The 18,610-nt window shown below is 52.8% G+C and overlaps 10 protein-coding genes across 10 annotated transcripts; 6 read left to right on the top strand and 4 right to left on the bottom strand.

The window, feature by feature from the left end:
- Positions 1 to 877: 877 nt before the first annotated feature.
- Positions 878 to 4,836, top strand: COCCADRAFT_4598 (uncharacterized protein; the record flags this gene model as incomplete). Its single annotated transcript, XM_007713536.1, has 2 exons — positions 878 to 2,777; positions 2,825 to 4,836. The coding sequence occupies 2 exons, from the start codon at positions 878 to 880 to the stop codon at positions 4,834 to 4,836; spliced, it is 3,912 nt and encodes a 1,303-aa protein (XP_007711726.1).
- COCCADRAFT_94677 (uncharacterized protein) lies at positions 4,833 to 5,174 on the bottom strand (the record flags this gene model as incomplete). Its single annotated transcript, XM_007713577.1, has 1 exon — positions 4,833 to 5,174. One exon carries the CDS (start codon positions 5,172 to 5,174, stop codon positions 4,833 to 4,835), a length of 342 nt encoding a protein of 113 aa, XP_007711767.1.
- A 394-nt stretch (positions 5,175 to 5,568) lies between these two features.
- On the bottom strand, positions 5,569 to 5,832 carry COCCADRAFT_94752 (uncharacterized protein; the record flags this gene model as incomplete). The annotated part of the gene is made up of 1 exon (XM_007713576.1): positions 5,569 to 5,832. A coding segment is annotated over one exon (264 nt), but the record flags the coding sequence as incomplete, so codon positions are not given.
- A 68-nt stretch (positions 5,833 to 5,900) lies between these two features.
- On the top strand, positions 5,901 to 7,448 carry COCCADRAFT_25841 (uncharacterized protein; the record flags this gene model as incomplete). The annotated part of the gene is made up of 1 exon (XM_007713544.1): positions 5,901 to 7,448. The coding sequence occupies one exon, from the start codon at positions 5,901 to 5,903 to the stop codon at positions 7,446 to 7,448; it is 1,548 nt and encodes a 515-aa protein (XP_007711734.1).
- Positions 7,449 to 7,779: 331 nt separating this feature from the next.
- COCCADRAFT_94651 (uncharacterized protein) lies at positions 7,780 to 9,069 on the top strand (the record flags this gene model as incomplete). The annotated part of the gene is made up of 3 exons (XM_007713575.1): positions 7,780 to 7,878; positions 8,128 to 8,252; positions 8,487 to 9,069. 3 exons carry the CDS (start codon positions 7,780 to 7,782, stop codon positions 9,067 to 9,069), a joined length of 807 nt encoding a protein of 268 aa, XP_007711765.1.
- A 29-nt stretch (positions 9,070 to 9,098) lies between these two features.
- On the bottom strand, positions 9,099 to 10,442 carry COCCADRAFT_4596 (uncharacterized protein; the record flags this gene model as incomplete). Its single annotated transcript, XM_007713535.1, has 4 exons — positions 9,099 to 9,635; positions 9,690 to 10,067; positions 10,170 to 10,216; positions 10,367 to 10,442. 4 exons carry the CDS (start codon positions 10,440 to 10,442, stop codon positions 9,099 to 9,101), a joined length of 1,038 nt encoding a protein of 345 aa, XP_007711725.1.
- A 213-nt stretch (positions 10,443 to 10,655) lies between these two features.
- COCCADRAFT_25839 (uncharacterized protein) lies at positions 10,656 to 11,429 on the bottom strand (the record flags this gene model as incomplete). The annotated part of the gene is made up of 3 exons (XM_007713543.1): positions 10,656 to 10,969; positions 11,048 to 11,215; positions 11,399 to 11,429. 3 exons carry the CDS (start codon positions 11,427 to 11,429, stop codon positions 10,656 to 10,658), a joined length of 513 nt encoding a protein of 170 aa, XP_007711733.1.
- Positions 11,430 to 11,680: 251 nt separating this feature from the next.
- On the top strand, positions 11,681 to 13,910 carry COCCADRAFT_4595 (uncharacterized protein; the record flags this gene model as incomplete). Its single annotated transcript, XM_007713534.1, has 2 exons — positions 11,681 to 13,607; positions 13,672 to 13,910. The coding sequence occupies 2 exons, from the start codon at positions 11,681 to 11,683 to the stop codon at positions 13,908 to 13,910; spliced, it is 2,166 nt and encodes a 721-aa protein (XP_007711724.1).
- A 1,346-nt stretch (positions 13,911 to 15,256) lies between these two features.
- On the top strand, positions 15,257 to 16,186 carry COCCADRAFT_4594 (uncharacterized protein; the record flags this gene model as incomplete). Its single annotated transcript, XM_007713533.1, has 4 exons — positions 15,257 to 15,363; positions 15,432 to 15,518; positions 15,586 to 16,010; positions 16,065 to 16,186. 4 exons carry the CDS (start codon positions 15,257 to 15,259, stop codon positions 16,184 to 16,186), a joined length of 741 nt encoding a protein of 246 aa, XP_007711723.1.
- A 661-nt stretch (positions 16,187 to 16,847) lies between these two features.
- Positions 16,848 to 18,317, top strand: COCCADRAFT_94758 (uncharacterized protein; the record flags this gene model as incomplete). Its single annotated transcript, XM_007713574.1, has 1 exon — positions 16,848 to 18,317. The coding sequence occupies one exon, from the start codon at positions 16,848 to 16,850 to the stop codon at positions 18,315 to 18,317; it is 1,470 nt and encodes a 489-aa protein (XP_007711764.1).
- Positions 18,318 to 18,610: the final 293 nt, after the last annotated feature.

Below are 18,610 nucleotides of genomic sequence, written 5' to 3'. Positions count from 1 at the left end.
CTAGGTAATGAATGGGGTATCTATAAGCGCTATCGAAGCTGTCAGCACTACAGTCGGTCTTTGGTAACTCAGATGCGGAGTCTTGACAGTGGAGCGCAGATGTCGGGTTCCGAAGATGCAATTGAGGAGATGCGCCTGGTAGAAGACGCGAAAGGGACACAGGGAGCTCGACAAAAGAAAGAAATGGGTCAGGCAAGGCTAGAAAAGAAGGCACGGGAAAAAAGTTGCGATGGGGAGTGTGTCGCGGAATGTACATAGGCCAGAGTGATCGTCATCCCTTTGTACGTCAGAGGCTCGCGGGACGTACCTCTATGGAAGCGGGAGAGCGCGAGCTCGGTGTGCCGCACAGTATCAAGGGCACAGCTCTCGGCCAGAATGAAAGTGAGGATCAAATACTAGGGGCGAGTTCCGGCGGCATTGCATGCGATTCAGTCGATGTGCGTGCGAGTGTAATGTAGGGTAATCTGGACAGCTGTTCACGCCTTTGGACATTGGAAACGGCCCGCCGCTGCAACCCTGGCCTTAAGCCACCCTACGTACCTGCGCCACACTTGCTCCATCGTGCCGCGCCTCGTGCCAGATGCATGCACGACACTATTCACAATTATCATATCCTACAACACACACCGGATACTCCTATAGGTGACGACCAACCTCCAGATTCTATCGCCATCGTCGAAACATTCGTCCGCGCCCGAAACAAGAAGTCTGAACGCCTGGGCGTCATATCCAGACACCCCCGAAACACCGCGGACCCCCGAAGGCAGCCACCATAGCCATAAACACTCCCCTCGCCCCAACCGACCGCGCATGAGGTTGCTAGAGAACAGATACTTCCCTCATACGCCATTGCGCCATTGTCGTCCGTCCATAAGCCATGGCTGCTCCACACCAGTACCACCAACCGAATGCGCCAGACGAGGACTCTGACCTTGAACTAGACTTGGAGGAGTTGGACCCTCTAGCATCTCGCTCACAAGCAGCCGCCACCCCGCCGCCACGTAATTCAAAAGACAAGAGGAGGCCATACCACGAACTTGGCGCAAGGATACCACTGAGAAACCTGAGAGTAGGCAGACTACGAGCAAGTAAGAAGAAGCAGGAGGCTGAAGAGGACGACTTGAGGGGCCTATTGGACGACGATGAAGGGCCAAAGAGGGACTCGGCTGGCAGTTATGGTCAGTCTGGGGAGGACGACTCGCCCTTGCTACCGGCCCAGCGAAATGCCCAAAGACACCAACCGCCACAAAGTACCATGTCAAGATTAGGGTCAAGCATACAAATACCGAGTTTCCTGTCGCGGCATAGCAGCGCTGCTATAAAACTCGACAAGGATAGGGAGGAAGATGCCGAAGAGGACCATGATCCAACCACGCAACGGACCATTTCTGTCGGCCAGCTTCAGACATCAAGATTCCCGGCAAATGCGGTTTCGAATGCAAAGTACACGCCCTGGAGTTTTCTTCCACGTACTTTGTACAACGAATTCTCCTTCTTCATCAACATGTATTTCTTGCTTATTGCGCTGTCGCAAGTCATACCAGTATTACGAATTGGTTACCTTTCGACCTACGTCGCCCCACTAGCCTTTGTCATAACCATAACTCTCGGGAAGGAGGCTATGGATGATATCGCCCGACGGCGAAGAGATGCAGAAGCTAACTCTGAGGGCTACACCGTACTGAAGTTTGAGGAGAACAGCAAAGGAACTGGCGTTGCCCCAGGCAGAAGCTCGCAAAGGCAAAAGCGTCTGAGAAAACAGAACAGAAATGAAGGCCGCTTCTCAGAAATTGAAGATGAGGAACAGCGGCTCTCTGGCAAGGGATTGGCAACCTGCACTTACTGGGAAGTTACAAAACCTTCCAGGAGCCTCAAAGTCGGCGATGTGGTCAAACTTGGAAAGGACCAAAGAGTGCCAGCTGATATGGTGCTTCTGAAGAGCCATTCCACTGATATCAGTGCTGCTACCCCAGCTGGTGCAAATGCACAAAGCCCACTGGTCCCGTTGATCGATAGTGAGGAGCCCGTGGATACGGCAAAGGCTGACAGCGTCGCAACGAGCGGGTCTTCAGGTGAAGCCTTTATCAGAACTGACCAATTGGACGGTGAAACTGATTGGAAGCTGCGCCTTACGTCCCCGTTGACACAGAATCTGGATGTCGGAGAGTATACGCGACTTCGAGTTGTCGCTGGTAAACCAGACAAAAAGGTTAATGAGTTCTACGGAACTGTGGAGCTTCTGCCTAAGAGCCAACGGCACTACGATCCCCACGACAGTGAGCAACCTTCCTCATCTGAAGAGGCACGGTCAGCTCCTCTTAGCATTGACAACACCATCTGGGCGAATACGGTCGTGGCGTCGAGCTGCAGTCTTCTCGCAGTAGTGGTATATACTGGACCCCAGACACGTCAGGCGCTTTCAACTTCGCCTTCAAGATCCAAAACCGGTCTTTTGGAACTGGAGATCAACTCGCTCACAAAATGGCTGTGTATCTTTACTCTCTCGCTATCCTTCATCCTTGTGGCGCTCGCACGGTTTCAAGAAATCCAAGGTCGGCAATGGTGGGCTTCCATGCTGCGATTTCTCATTCTGTTCTCGACCATCGTCCCTGTGGGTTTGCGTGTCAATCTTGACATGGGAAAGTCAGTGTATGCATGGTTTATCCAGCACGACGAAAGCATCAAAGGAACGATTGTCCGCACTAGTACTATTCCTGAAGATTTGGGGCGGATAGAATATCTTTTGAGCGACAAAACGGGAACTCTGACACAAAACGGTATAGTACCCTAGTTCCTGTAACTTGAAATGGCTAACGGACTACAGAAATGATAATGAAAAAGATCCACGTCGGCACCGTCTCTTATGCAAATGAGGCCATGGACGAGGTATCGTCGTATGTTCGCCAGTGTTTCACACCTCCTGCAGGAGAAGCTCCCTCGCTCGTCACACCCTTATCCGCTTACATCGCCCCTCTTACTTCTGCCACACGTACCCGTAGGGAAATTGGATCACGAGTTCGCGACGTTGTGCTGGCGCTGGCACTCTGCCACAACGTAACGCCAACGACTGAGGAAGAGAATGGTGAAGAAGTTACTACCTACCAAGCATCATCTCCGGACGAGATTGCCATTGTACGTTGGACCGAGGCCGTTGGTTTAAAGCTCCTGTCTCGAGACCGCGAGTCCATGACTCTCCTTTCATGTGATAGTGGAAGACAAGTCGTCAAGGTCCGTATCTTGAATGTTTTTCCGTTCACGTCGGAGGGCAAACGGATGGGCATCGTTGTGAAGTTCTACCACGGACCTGCATCCTCACCGACTGATGAGGATGGTGAGATCTGGTTTTACCAAAAAGGTGCAGATACCGTCATGACGTCGATCGTCGCCGCCAACGACTGGTTAGATGAAGAGACGGCAAACATGGCCCGCGAAGGACTCCGCACTCTAGTTGTAGGCCGCAAAAAGCTGTCGTCTCAGACATACCAGGACTTCACCACCAATTACGCGCAGGCCTCCCTTGCCCTCAGCAACCGTGATGCTTCGGTTGCTGGTGTTGTCAAAGAATATCTCGAGCATGACCTAGAACTTCTTGGCGTCACAGGTGTTGAGGACAAACTACAAAAGGATGTCAAGCCTTCTCTCGAGCTTCTTCGCAATGCGGGTATCAAGATCTGGATGTTGACTGGCGACAAGGTCGAAACGGCGCGTTGCGTAGCCGTCAGCTCCAAACTGGTAGCACGTGGACAATACGTGCACACAATTGCTAAGCTGAAACGCAAAGACCTTGCATCCTCGTCCCTCGACTTTCTTCGTGGAAAGCTCGATTCCTGTCTGCTTATTGATGGCGAGTCGCTTGCTCTCTTTCTGCAGCACTTTCGACAGGAATTCATAAGCGTGGCTGTACAACTTCCCACTGTTGTCGCATGTCGATGCTCTCCCACGCAGAAAGCAGACGTCGCGCGCCTGATTCGCGAGTTCACTAAGAAGCGCGTATGCTGCATCGGCGACGGCGGCAACGACGTATCCATGATCCAAGCTGCCGACGTTGGTGTTGGTATCGTGGGCAAAGAAGGCCGCCAGGCCTCCCTTGCCGCCGACTTTTCGATTGAGCAATTCTGTTACCTGGTCAAACTGCTCGTCTGGCATGGCCGCAACTCGTACAAACGCTCTGCCAAGCTCTCTCAGTTTGTCATTCATCGTGGGTTGATCATTTCCATCTGCCAAACAGTCTTTTCGATTGCCAGCAGCTTTGAGCCCAATGCTTTGTACAAGGACTGGCTTTTGGTCGGCTATTCGACTATCTACACAATGATGCCGGTCTTTTCTCTTGTTCTAGACCGCGACGTGGACGAGAGCGTCGCCAACTTGTATCCCGAGCTGTATGCCGAACTCAAGACAGGGCGGTCGCTGTCGTACAAGTCGTTCTTCATCTGGGTCGCTGTGTCTATCTACCAAGGCTCCATTATTCAGGGTTGCAGTCAGCTTCTTATTGGTGTAGGACATGCGACAGACGCAGGTGAGACTGCAGATCCGACATTTCTCAAGATGGTGTCTGTCTCCTTCTCGGTGCTTATTGTCAACGAATTGATCATGGTGGCTATGGAAGTCACAACGTGGCATTGGATCATGATTGCGAGCATTGTGGGAACAGCAGGTATCTACTTTGGCTCTGTACCGTTTCTGGACGAGTATTTTGATCTCGCGTATGTGGGAAGCATGGCGTTTTGGTGGAGGTTTGCGGTCATTGCAGCAATCAGTTTGTTGCCGCCGTATGCGGTGAAGCTGCTAAGGAGGACGTTGAAGCCGCCTAGTTACCGCAAGGTACAAGGTGTTTAATGGGGAGGAGGCATTGAGGCATGTTGTTTTTGCATAGCGATAATGATTTTCTTAAACGCGAAAGGGAATAATTCTCTGTCTCTCACTACAAGTCTTAATTCTCCACGATCATTCTGCCCAAGAGGCTTGTGCATGGGTGTAGCATGGCCAAGTCCGTAAAGTTGTGTCTGACGTTGGCGGGGTGCGCACGGCTCAAAGCATAAGTGCAAGTGGGGCAGCCCAGTTTGCCAGATTGAGGTGAGCCATGCAGAAAACGCGCGCGTCCAGCGTTGGAGACAAGATGAAGACAAATGTACCCTCACGCCCAATCCACGCTGTCGTCGCCTCCACATTGCCATCGCATCACGCGTATCCACGCCAATCCGGCTACCTCGACTACGCGCCGGGCCGATGCGCTGAACAAGCAAAGACGACGCTCAATCCCTAATTTCGGATGACTTCCACACGGCAGTCGCAATCGTTGCTTCGTCGTAGCCACCACTCCCTCCCCGTTCGCCGGCGCCTGTGCCTCTTCTTCAGATGGCCATGATACCAGATGCGTACGTAAGGAAGGTTCGCGCCGAGTCGATGAGTGGGCGGCTCAATCCCACACATGACAATGCTCGTATCCAGCGCTATCTGATATGGATGTTCTGCGTCAGTGCATCGCTACTCAGCACACGACACTTGCTCGTAGAGCGCAACATGCATTATCCGCAGCGCCTCTACTTTAACCAGCTAGCTTTCACGAGCTTACTGGCCCTGCGACCGTTTTTTGGCTGGGGAATCATCCAGCGTCCATTTCGTCGAAAGCTGCGGCCGTGGAAATCGAGGAACAGAGGAACGACGCTCATCACTGGCTCCATGTGCTTCATGTACCTGTCTACCATGTGTCTGTTGCAGGCAATATTGCATTTTTATAATCTCCCCGTCTTGGTCATGATTACAGTAAGACTTCACACACATACATCTGGACGAATCGGTCCCCCAGCAAAAAAAGACTGACGCCAAAATAGCCCATAGCCATATTTGCTGAAGACGTGGTGCGTCGTGCTCTCCGCTCGGTTTCTGTCACGTACGCAGACATGCTTCCCACGTGTGTACTCTTGCTAGCGAGCGTTGGTCTTTTGTTGACAGAATATCGAATCACTGTGCCCGGCCTGGTCATGGGCATCTTGGCCATGGTGTTTGCGGGAGTGGCAAGGGGCCTCTGGAAGACTGCCATTATGCATCAGCCAGATGTCCTTTCCAACAATGTGAATCAGGCGAGCTTGCATGTCATCGCAGGGGCGCTGGTAGGCGCACTGTCGGCAATAATCTTTGGCCTGAACGGCCACATTTTCGCCATTGGAGCCGGAAACGGGCTGCTCCTCAGCGTCAACGCCGTGTCTACTGCCATGGCAATGAAGCTGGGAAAGTCAATGGTGCTGCCTGTCGACGACGAAGTAGCCAGTACGTCTCTTCATACTATTGATGCCCCAGTATATCACATCTTTGACGCTTTGACTGTTGCTGTTTTCGCTGGCATTGCAGGATGCTACTCGACGCTCCTGACCCGCCGCTCGTACACGAACATATACCAGTTCTGCTGCTTTTGGCTTGCCACAACGTGCATTGGCAGCTGGGCGTGGTCTCGTGTGCCCCCTGCTCGACTGCCCAATACCCGGTTCGCCTACAACTCATATGGACGTATAAGATCGTCTTCAGTGAGTTTAAGCTTACCCACCAAGTCTCTTTCGAAGTATCTTCTCGGCATCAGCATCGCCTCTCTATGGATAGCATATGGCGTTCTGAACTTCACAGAACGACCAGAGCCACGCATGCCCGTCGCCCTCGATCGCAACTACGTCCCCCAAATCCCCATGGAAATTGTAATAAGCATGTACAAAGAACCCCTCGACGGCATCGCCACTCTCCTCCGCAACCTCAAACGCATCCCCGCCCTCTCCGACGCTCAAATCACAGTCTACATCAAAGACAGCAGCGCATCACCCTCCCATATCCAATCCCAGCTCGGCGTAAACCAAGTCTTCCCCTTACCCAACATCGGCCGCGAAGGCGAAACCTATCTCAACCACATCCTGCGCCGGTGGGACACACTGGCGCAGCAAACTCTCTTCCTGCAAGCCGAAATCCACAATCCCCGCGAATTCTACACAAGAATCACAAACTACTTTCTTCGCTCCCGCACCGGCTTCCTGGATCTCGCGTGGGTCGGCACACTCTGCAACTGCCACTCGTGCTCCGACCGCCTCTTCTGGTCCGACGAAACCCAATTTGTCCCGCAGACGTACGCGAAGATTTACGGCGCCAATACTCAGTGTGACCATGTGCTACTTAGTTACAAAGGCCAATTCGCTGTCTCCGCAGCGCGCATTCGTGGTGTGGATAAGAGTTTATATGAGAATATGTGGACTGCGCTGGTAGATGAGAAGAGCTGGGCGCATCAAGAAAGTTTTCTTAGAGGAAGGCCGGATGAGATGAGCGCCCCGGACTTTGGGTATACGGTTGAGCGGATGTGGAGTTTGATTTTTCAGTGCTCACGGGCCGATGTGGCGTGGAGGTGTGCGAGTATGGTTAGTAGGTGGAGGGTTGGAGGCGATGTGGGGGATTGTCAGTGTTTTGATGAGTAGATTCATCCCGCTTCATGAGGAGGAGATTGTAGTTCTGCATATCAAATCTACATTTTGAATTTCAAAAGAGGAAATGGTTATTCTAGTATACTTCATAAGAAACAAGATAAGGGTAAAGTCCATCTTGTAATAGTGTCTTGGCATCAGGATTCAACCCCTCATTGGCTCCTTTTTTTTCTTTGCAACACACACAGCAGTCACTTTACCTTTACAACGTACTTACACACTTTCACTACAACCCTTCTTTCCCCCCCCCCCCTTTCCCTTTATTCCTTCTTTCCTCCCCTACGTTTACTACGTAACCTTTATCTCTCCCCAACACATCGCACAAATGACATACACAGACGAACCCCCCCAATCCTACGAAGCAACCCATGTCCATGCTGTTTACGAAGAAATCGCCGAACACTTTTCTTCGACACGGTATAAGGTCTGTGTTTTTTTAACCCTCCTTCTCCTTTCCCCCCCTTCCATTTGCCTATCTCGTGTCATCCCGCCCGTTACAGTAAGAAAAAGCAAAAAAAATTCGATAATGGTATCTGTTCAACACAGCCTCCCTTTCTCTCTCTCTCTCATCCAATAAAAAAACAACAATTATTACTACCATCTGTAAATTTATTGGTTGATGAATTTCATGAATATATTGCCAAGGCTTCTTTGCTAATACAGTTAAATGCAGCCCTGGCCGATTGTAGATCGGTTCCTACGCGAACAGCGCGATGGGGCGATTGGGGCGGATGTAGGGTGTGGTAATGGCAAGTATCTGGGTGTGAATGATAAAGTGTGGATTGTGGGGAGCGATCGGTAAGTTTTCTTCTCTTCTTTTTTTTCACCGTCTTTCCTATTCTGTCCGAAAAAAAAGAACAGCACTTCCAGTTGCTATGTACGTCATTTGTTTGGGTATTTGTTTGGGTATTTGTTTGGGGAGTGTTGCTTTTTCATATTCTGAGTTGAATTTGTTGAAAAAGGGACACGGTCTGGCTTTCGTTTGTTCCGCACTGTTCTACTCTGTTCCGAACCTCACATCAAGTACTCTAGATCTACGAATTTGGTCAAGATTGCCAGACGGCATGAACCACACGATGTAGTCGTGGCGGATAACCTTGCTCTCCCGCATCCAGAGGGCATTTTCGACTTTGCCATATCCATTGCCGTTGTGCATCACTTGTCTACGCCAGAGCGGAGAATAGAGGCTGTCAAGAGTGTTTTGGATCTCCTGCAACCGCCGTCGACATCAGGTCACGAGGAATCTAGCCATGGAAATGGAACTGCTGACATGAGCACAACCGGAGGAAAGGCACTCATCTACGTATGGGCACTTGAGCAGAAAGACAGCCGGCGCGGTTGGGACGAAGGCCACGAGCAGGATGTCATGGTACCATGGGTGCTGAAGCAGAAGAAGGAGAAGGACGCAAAGCGGAAAAAGAACAAGGACAATGTGATGCAAGAGAACGGGAGCGAAGAGAAGGGGAAGACGGCCGAAGGAGACAAGACATTTTTGAGGTATTATCATTTATATCGCAAAGGCGAGCTTGAGAGCGATATTGAGCAGGCGGGCGGAGTTGTGCTCGAGTCGGGATACGAAAAGGACAACTGGTGGGCCATTGCGCGACGCAGGTGACGGTTCTCGGGAGAAGCAATATGAAACCATTACGTCCTGGTCAGTGTCACAGGCAGAGCATGGTTGCTCTCGGTCAGCGGGAATAACTGGTAGTAGAAGCCCACAGCTCCAGCTACCAGGATGAGGTAGTATGCTACAGTCCATGCAATGCCCTTTCCCTGATACGCAGGTGCGGCCCTTGGATCACCGTCGTCCTTTTTGGCGACGTCTGAGGGACCAATGGGCACACCAGCCTCGACACCAACGCGACCCCAGAAGCGCGGCAGTCCCATCCAATTGCAAAAGGCGTGGGCCAAGACACACGAGTAGACATTGCCGGTGCGCACGAAGACAAAGGCGGCAAAGAAGCCGAAGAGCGAGGTGTATGTAAACTGGAAGAGGGAACGGGCAATTGCCAAGGCGAGGGGGACCTGAGCGTGGGTGATGCGGAACTCGTACAGGTGGTGGACGTGGGCAATGCCAAAGTAGAGTGGGGTCAGGAAGACGATCTGCTTGCCGGAGAAGCGGGCTAGGACGTGGAGGGGCACGATAAGGGAACGCCAAACTAGCTCTTCGCTGACGGGTCCCTGGTGAAGTTAGGCGGGCTGAAGGGAGATCTACGGTACGCTGTGGGGACGTACAACTACAAAGTTCCTGTACCCGATCCAACTGCTCAATGACTGGTGCAGGCCATTCAGCTGTATCCAGTCTCGCCAATCACCGTCGACTATGCCATTCTCGAACAGAGGACCTGCAAAGAGAATGACGACTAGGAGCATGGTGCGGATGGTGTCCATGGGCGACACAGGCCACAAACCAAGGAGAGCGAGGATCTGCGGGATGGCGACATCATGGCGGTGGAGCAGGACTACTGTGATGAGGGTGCACAGAAGGGTGGAAAAGGTCACGGCGCGGACTCTGGCGCGGATGGACGAGGGAGCATCGCGCGAGAGGGAGACGGAAGGTCTGGTGGCGGAGGAGAGGTAAAAGGGGATTACGTAGATGAAGACATAGGCAGCCTGGGAAACACACGCGTCAGTGGGTGGTATATTTTTAGTGCGGGAGCAGTGTGCAGCGAGTGCAGGCGGCAGTGGTGGTGGGTGCGCGAGGATGAAACATACCGACAGAAGCGCTGCAGCATTGGCGGAGAGGACGGGCGGCTGGGATACTGACGACAGGTTAGAGGCGAGGGCCATGTTTCGACACGTTTGCAGAGCTGGAGACGAAGGACAGGCGGAACTGGGGCCGGGGCAGGCGTCAAGAAAAGCGCACGGCAAAGACAAAGGGGAGGCTCACAGGCCAATGGATCGCTACTTACCGCCCTTGACGTGTCGTTGATAGACGGCGTGGAGGGCGCTGAAACCCTCGCGCCAGCGTGTGGGTGGTGGTGGCATGGCAGACTGGGGACGAGTGCGACGAAAAAGAAGGCGCTGAACAGCAGCACAGCGCCAACAGTCAAACACGCTATCGCCCCCCTGCGAACGGGTTGGTGTTGTGGGAGAGTTGTACTTATATGGCCTGGCAATCTGCCCCCCGCGTTGTCGCAATATCGCGAGAGCGGTTGAACCGGTTCGTTGTTCTCGCCGCCATTGTTCGTTTATCGATAATCAGCTAATCCTCGCCCGACTCGACTCGACTCCACTTGTACACCGGCCGGTCCGACTCGAATTGGACTGGCACCACTGGCACCACTGGCAGCCTCTCTCCCACTCTGGCTTGGATCCATCCGCTTGAAACCCCCGGCGCGTCCCTCCCCCTGCAGCGCCCTCCCGTCCGTCGTCACTGGCTGCGTCGGCTGTAATTACAATCATTTCGCCCGCCGACTCGCGTTGTCGCGTTGTGCCTTTGCCCGCCAATACGTCGAGAGCCTGGCCGGACGAGGGTTCCTGGAGAGCATCGGGGCGGCCAGCAGACTGCGCGTCTAGCCTCACGTCGCATCGTCGCCAGTGCATACAGTGCTTGCACGCTCAACCACAGCCTCGTGCCTGTTGTCGCTCACGGCTAAACCGTCGACGGGCTGGTGCTGGGCCGTGTGCTGCTTTGCTGGTGCTGCTGCTGCTGCTTGTGCACGCGTCAAGTACTTGTGCCTGAGCCTGACCGCCTGCACCGGCTACTGGGCGGAGCTGCTGCCAACTGGAGGATCCCACTTGCACTGCAGCCCGCGAACCTGCATCTGCATATCCAGCCACGAACCCTCTTTAGGCCGAGCTGCTGCCAACCTGTCAACGTCCGTCCTTCCCTTGCTTCTGTTCCGCTTCCTCTTCTCCGCCCACCGTCGCTCGCTTTCCTCTCCTCTCCCTCTCCCTCTCCCTCCCTCTCCTCCAACCACCCACTATCTTTAATCGCCTACGGGCCGCCACTCTTTTCGTCGTTTTTGACATGTTCTAGCTTTTCAGTCGCTCTTTTGCACCCCTTCACATACAATCTTTTACACCCTGCGCCTTTTTATCCTTAATGCCCCGTTTCGACTTTTTCGCAAGCCTGCATCCCACAGCCTTGGACATCCGACCCACCCAGTCAGCTCCTGCGCCTGCACCAACACCAGCACCCCCAACAACAAAAACAACATCAAGAAGAACTTCAACAACAACAACTACACCACCACCACCGCGACAGCTGCCTGCGCAGCAGCATGTCCTCATCAAACCAACGCGCCAAAACGCCAACCGCATTAACTCTTCCACAAGGCCCCCGGTTCTCGCCCCCGAAATCGCCATCAAAGGATTCCTCCCCAGTCCGAAGACCGCTTCACGAACGCTCAAACTCGCAGGCCAATCAGCACTCAAGTCCCACAATCCGCCTAGTGCACGACACTCCCGATGACATCTATCAAAAGTACCCAGTGCCCAGCGAACCCTCGCAGATTCTATCTCCACCCCGTCATGCGCCGGGTTATGGGTTCGAGAGACCCGAGAGGCCAGGGTCTCGCGTTTCATCTAACAGCCAGGTAGCCAGTGTCGTTGCAAAGTTCGAGGCCAGCCGGGTGCAGACACCACAGCCAATTGTGTCACGGAAAAAGGGTGTCAGGCACTCAGCCGCAACTAGCACGTCAGAGGAAGATACTTTTGTATCCTCTGCCTTTACCCCTTCATCTGTAAGATTCTCGCAGGACAGCACTGCCCCGTCGTCACCCCCACCAGAGTTTGACGATGGCGACACCCTCGACGTACTTCAAGAGGAGCCGCGCAGCCAGAGGCCAACCATCCGCGCTGTCCCTCCCTCCTCGTCTGGTGGTGATTCGTTCGAGAGTCGCAACCGTGCATTGACCCCAAAGGCCTCTGCTGCATCCTTTGCCTCAACCATCCTCGCCGCCCACCCATCTTCTTCTGGCCATGGTGGAAACACGTCGCGTCTCAGTATCGGGCCCCCGCTACCACAAGGCGACGAATCAACCCCGTCTTCCGACTTTCAAGCAGGGCGTTCTGCACTCACTAGTGACACTGACAATCGACAACATGTATTGAAGCCTCAACAAAGCACAGATTCGATAACGTTTTCTGATATTTCGTCCACTAGCATCGAGCCAACTACATCACCAATTTCTCATGAAGCCAGCACGGTCTCTTTTGCGAGCGGTGTTCGAATCAACTACCCCATTGTACGCGTGCCCTCGTCCAGCACATTGCGGGCTGAGTCCCAGAACCAAGCCAGCCTCGTGTCCCGGATGCAGGACCGCTCGTCGCTACACCAATGGAGTTCCCAACTATCGACTATCCCCTCGGCATCTGAGCGCGACTCGCGCTCAATCGCTCGAGGCTCGCGGTCATTTGGGGCCAGGTCGCATTCACAGGAAAGCTATAGTGCTAGTGGCCGGACAAACATTCCACGACGGAGAGGACAGACGGTCTCGAGCGCGCAGTCGTCTCTGGACAATGCATCTTCCGAAGCACACTCTGAGTACTCGGCAGTGCCCCAACCACTCTTCTCGCCGGCCTCGAAGAGCTCGCTCGATGACAACAACAGCGAACACCTAGACACAATCTCGCCATTGCCTTCATCGGTTCCGTTGCGCGTGAAGAACTCGGGCTATCTGCGCAAGGCCAACAGCGTCGAAAGCATGTCCATGGACGAGACGTCTCGACCAGTTTCCGCTCAGTCCAGCGTGTCCATTTTCCTCGCCAACAACATTCCTGCATGGGCAAGAGCCTACTACCAGAAGGGCGAGCGAATCTCGGGAGGTGCCCCGGAGTCAGAGTATGCGGAAAGTGTAGTGCAGGAAATGTCACAGAGTGGACGGTCACATACACCCTCTGAGAGCAATTACCCGCCCAACATTTACCGCCCACGAAACCGTCCACGGCACCGAGCTGCATCGTTCGCCGACACCGTCTCCCTTGCCGACGACGCTCAATCCATTGATGGTGCAGCCCACGGAGCTGGTGCTCGTATGTACCAGATCAGGCAATACTCGACACCACATCTCCGCACCGATCGCCGAGGAGATACACGATACAGTGCGTGGAACGCACCATCTCTCGACGCCGATGTTCATGTTACGCTTCTTGGCCGCCAGAACCGACAAATCCTGCTCTTCTGTTTGGGATTTATCTGCCCTCTGTGTAAGTCTCCCATTCGGTTCAACCCTAATAATGTCAGTGAACACATACTAATTAAAAAAAACAGCATGGATTGTTGCCTCGTTCCTCCCCCTGCCTCTCAACCCAAACCACATGGCTGGTGCTTCTACCTCCAGCCAGGCCGATTTGGAGCAGCAGTTTGCCCAGTCCGTGGGCCCGGTGGACGACAAAGCCTTCCAAAAAGCGACCTGGTGGCGCAACCTGAATCGCGTCATGTCTGGAGTCGGCACGCTCCTGATTGGTGTCATCATTGCGTTGGCCATTCTCGCATCACGCATGACTTGAGTGACTCCCACTTGAGCATTTCCACAGTGTATTTTCGCCAACAATCTGTCGGCAACAAAAGCTCTTGATCTATGGGCCGCTACCAGCGGCCTTCTTGGTCATGTACATGTGCCGTTGCACGGGATATCCTTCTACATAACGAACCGCTTTACGAACATATCATGCCATCACACACGTTAATGTTTTTTCTTGGTCGCGTCACTCGACACAAAACGCTCTGCTCGACATTTCCTTTGGTGTCACCTTGGGCTGGCTGTCTGGTATCTGGACAGTGTCTGGTCTTGTTTTCATTTTGTTGTATTTGCTCTACCTTCAATTTGGGAAGCGTATCCTTACGCGGCATTCTAGCGGTTTAGCGGGCGTTGCTCCTGTTTTCGGCTTGTTTGTGCTCTCCGTGAGCGTATTACCCATTTGTATTATCATCTGTCTGGCACTGCTGCCATGGCAAAATATCATTACCCATGTATTCTCTACCTGTCATCGTATCCATTGCTTTCTACCTGCCACCTGTGTAACCTTTTTTGGAAGGGTTAATTGATGTGAGACGGGGATGTCATCTCTGGTGGCTGTAAATCTGTTGTAGGGCCTTATCCGTGCATTGGTCCCCTAATCAAATATTAATGCAATGGTGCGAGCTTGAAGAAGCGCACGTCAGTTCGTGTCGAATTGATCGACGACATGTCAATCGCGATGAGTGACATCAAGGTGCGGCAGCTAGTGATTGTTTACATGCGTGAATCATGTCAAGGCGAGGGATACCAGGTTCAAGCCAGGAGGCAGCATTGGCGAGGAGAGTAGCGTCGCGGGAAGGCCTTCATGGAAATGAAGGTGACAGTCGCCCAGGGAAGGCTCTAGAATGTCCGCGCTGTTCAGAAAACGACACCCGTTGCACTGGCGTACGCCTTGTCGGGACCTTGACTCGCTTTTGCCATGTGCCGAGGGCCTGAGCGTGGATTTTTGAGAGTCTGCCAAATGGTTACATCATGCCCCGTGATGAGGCTGTTTCTTCGCCTTGGAACCGTGGCGGTGGCTCAGTCGATGACTCTTTACAAGTCACAGCCATACTTTGCCCAAGATGGACATTTGGATGCGCCGAGACAGGGCAGCCAGACCCTCGCAAGGTTCACTCAGGATGAGTCGAAATAGCGCCCGCCGCACTAGTCCTAATCAAGTAGCGGGGCTAAATGATGTCGCTCTTTACAAAATAGTTACGCCTCTTCACAGTTTCTGCAGAACAACACAATCAGCTCGATAGCTGCGCGCTTCTACCCCTTGCCCTACTCTCCAACCACAAACCTTCACCTCTACAACCCTTGCGAACACCCTACACCGAGAAACTAGCAATCATGGCTGTCCGCGCGCAATTTGAAAACTCCAACGAAGTTGGTGTCTTTTCTACTCTCACAAACGCATATGCGATTGTCGCAGTCGGCGCGAGCGAGAACTTTTACAGGTGCGCACTTATTGCGACAAAAAATTTCCTCCAAAAAAAAAGCAGCGATACTGACGGTGGCAAAACAGTGTCTTCGAAGCCGAACTTCAGGATGTCATTCCCATTTGCCATGCCACCATCGCCGGAACCAGAATAGTCGGCAGATTGACAGCTGGGTACGTGGATTAGCTTTTTGAGGCATTTTGCAGAATATGGGGAGCTCTGCGACTAACATTTGTATAGCAACAAGAAAGGCCTCCTTGTCCCCACCACCACCACCGACCAAGAACTCCAGCACCTGCGAAATTCCATACCCGATGAAGTCAAAATTCAGAGGATAGAAGAGCGCTTATCCGCTCTCGGTAACGTCATATGCTGCAACGACCACGTCGCCCTCGTCCACCCGGACATTGAGCGCGAGACGGAAGAGATAATAGCAGATGTGCTGGGCGTTGAGGTTTTCAGGCAAACCATTGCTGACAACGTGCTCACCGGAAGCTACATGGCACTAAGCAATCAGGGTGGCATTGTCCACCCCAAGACCAGTATCCAGGACCAGGATGAGCTGTCAAGTTTGCTCCAGGTTCCGCTTGTTGCAGGCAGTGTGAACCGCGGTAGCGCTGTTGTCGGCGCTGGAATGGTCGTCAACGACTGGATGGCCGTTACTGGTAAGTAAAGATACTACAAAAGGAGTGGATGAAATAGGCTAACACGATGCGTAGGTCTCGACACCACCGCTACTGAACTTTCGGTCGTCGAATCAGTTTTCAGGCTCGGCGAGGGCAATGGCCCTGCCAACATCAACACCACGCACAAGGACGCCATGGTCGAGTCTTTCTACTAAAGGAGCGCTTTGGGATACGAACAAGTGTATTTTCACTATGCATAATTTCAGTAGTCCATTGATGTTCGCCTAGCAACGTCTCGAGCACTAAGGTACTTAACAAAAGCGCCTGAGGTATACAAAAAATCGCCGAGGAAAGAGGGCATTATTGCATTTGCAAAAAAGGCAACAACGCCAATACTGGCGTCGAGAGATGTTTGAGCTACGGTTGCCATGCTAGGATGGGACAGTGTCTGGACGATGACCTTTGTACAGTAGATACTGTATAGGGTCCAGACAGGAGATAGGGCGTTTTAAAAGCAAAGTTCCTTTGGAATCAGAATCGATACATGCCGTGTATAGAAAGACCTCGAAGTATTTTTTCAATTGATTTGTATGGCCTGTGATTAGCTAGATAGATGTACTTACTTTCACCTGCGATCTGAATGGCGATAGGGCTGAAGGCGGTAGAGCCATCTGCCGACGCCAAGATATAATGGACCAAGAACGTCACTTTGCGACCGGCCAGACTCACGCACCTACACAAACACAGTACCCATGTCGAAATCTCCAGACCCCTTCACGACCAACCCTCGACGCTTTGTATCTTAGGCCTTGCAAAGCCTCAGCTACAGTCCTTCAAACCGCGTTCAACAGCCTCCAGTTTGGTCACATTCGCGCCATGTCCGCCTCCAACTCAACAGCGCTCACAAAGCGCAACGCGTCCGATGCCCTCATGCCGCCTCCTCCTGCGCCGAAGCGTATCAAGCGTCCCTCTGTGGTTCTTGACGAAGATACATATGTCTCCGCAATCTCACACATCATCCGCCGTGACTTCTTCCCCGGGTTGGCAGAAGCAGACGCACAGCGCGAGTACCTGAACGCCGTCGAGAGCAAGGACCGGGCATGGATACGGGAGGCGGGCAAAAAGCTCACACAAGTCATGACGCCTGTACCGAGCGGGCAGCGGAAGATGGCAGCAAGGACAAGGTTCGAGAAGGCGGGTGGATCTGGGGACAAGACGCCGAGTGTATGGGGTGCAGATACACCCGTTACCGTGGCAGAGAGTGAAACAGAAGAAGTAGACCAAGAACTGGGCAAGTTGGACCATGTGGATTTGAATATGAGTCTGGGGGCTTTCCAAGCCAAATACACGAGCGAAGACCAGGAGAGCTTCAGCCAGATTGTCGATAAGCAAAACAAGGCCAGATTCGAGAAGAACGTGTGGCTACGACAGGGCAACATGTATGCAAGTAAACAGCGTATAGCCCAACAGAAAGTCATCGAAGCAAGAGCCGCAGAATCAGAAGGCAAAGAACTGGTCCTCAGCACACGACCCAGCCAAGACCTCGACGAGCGACCAGCGGCACCAACCGGACACAGACATACAGCCATCAACAGTCTAATGTTTGGCCCCGAAAGTGTAGAACAATGGGCGCCCACACGCGTTCAAGTCGCAGAAAGCAAGTCCCTCGCACCACCAAAGCAAGTCGTATACAACAACACACGCCTTCCTATCCCCGACACCGAACAACCTCAAAGACCTTCTAGCCCCACACTCTCTGCCGTCCGCGACGCCATCGCCGGGCGTCCGCGCCTCAACCCCAGCGAAGGAGGCTATACCGGCAGCGAAACACCCCGCGTAAATGGCTACGCCTTTGTCGACGCACACCCACCATCCGACGACGATGAAGCAGACGCACCCACCGACCTCCTCGAACGCTACGGTCTGAACAGCGCCAACAAAGCCACACCCTTCACCATGAACGAATCCTCCTCCCGCGAGAAAATGCTACATAGAATGGTGGATAAAATAAATGCAAACCGCTCTTCTTCTAACTCCAACGCCAACCTCGCAAATAAATCATCATCATCATCAATAGGATCAGGTCTCGGCATATTTTCTTCTTCTTCTTCTTCTTCTTCTCAAACCCCGAGATTTAAAGGCATTGCTTCTTCGACGCCTGCGGCTATGGCGAGTCAGACACCCGGTAGAAAGGGTAAAGCCGATCTTACGCCTGCGGCTCAAAGACTGTTTGAGAGGGTCGGTGGAGCGACGCCTAGGCATAATAGTAGTACTGCGGCGGGATTTGGGGCGAGGGAGGGGAGGGAGTGGACGCCTACGCCCAGGGTAAAGAGGAGGAAGGTGTAGAGTGTAGCTTCATTTTGTCTTGTTTTATTTGGGGGAGAGCGGAGGAGGTGGGAAGGGAAGAAGGTGTGGATTTGTGCGAAGTGCTCGTGCGAATTTTTGATGGTGTTGATACCCCTCCCTTTTTCTTTTAAAAAAAAAGATGAATAGAGAGTCTTGTAGAATTTGAAAGTGTTGATGGTATGTATGTGCTTGATGAGATAGTTATGTACCTTGGACTCACAAAAATACTAGTTATATGAGTAGGGGCAAAAAAAAGACCATGGAATTATAACCATATACTTGATTCCCCTCCC

The sequence above is a fragment of the Bipolaris zeicola genome (genome assembly GCF_000523435.1).
Source record: "Bipolaris zeicola 26-R-13 unplaced genomic scaffold scaffold_63, whole genome shotgun sequence".
NCBI lineage: Eukaryota > Fungi > Ascomycota > Dothideomycetes > Pleosporales > Pleosporaceae > Bipolaris > Bipolaris zeicola.
Note: the sequence above shows the minus strand (reverse complement) of the source record. Positions and strands in the feature narration are given on the sequence as shown.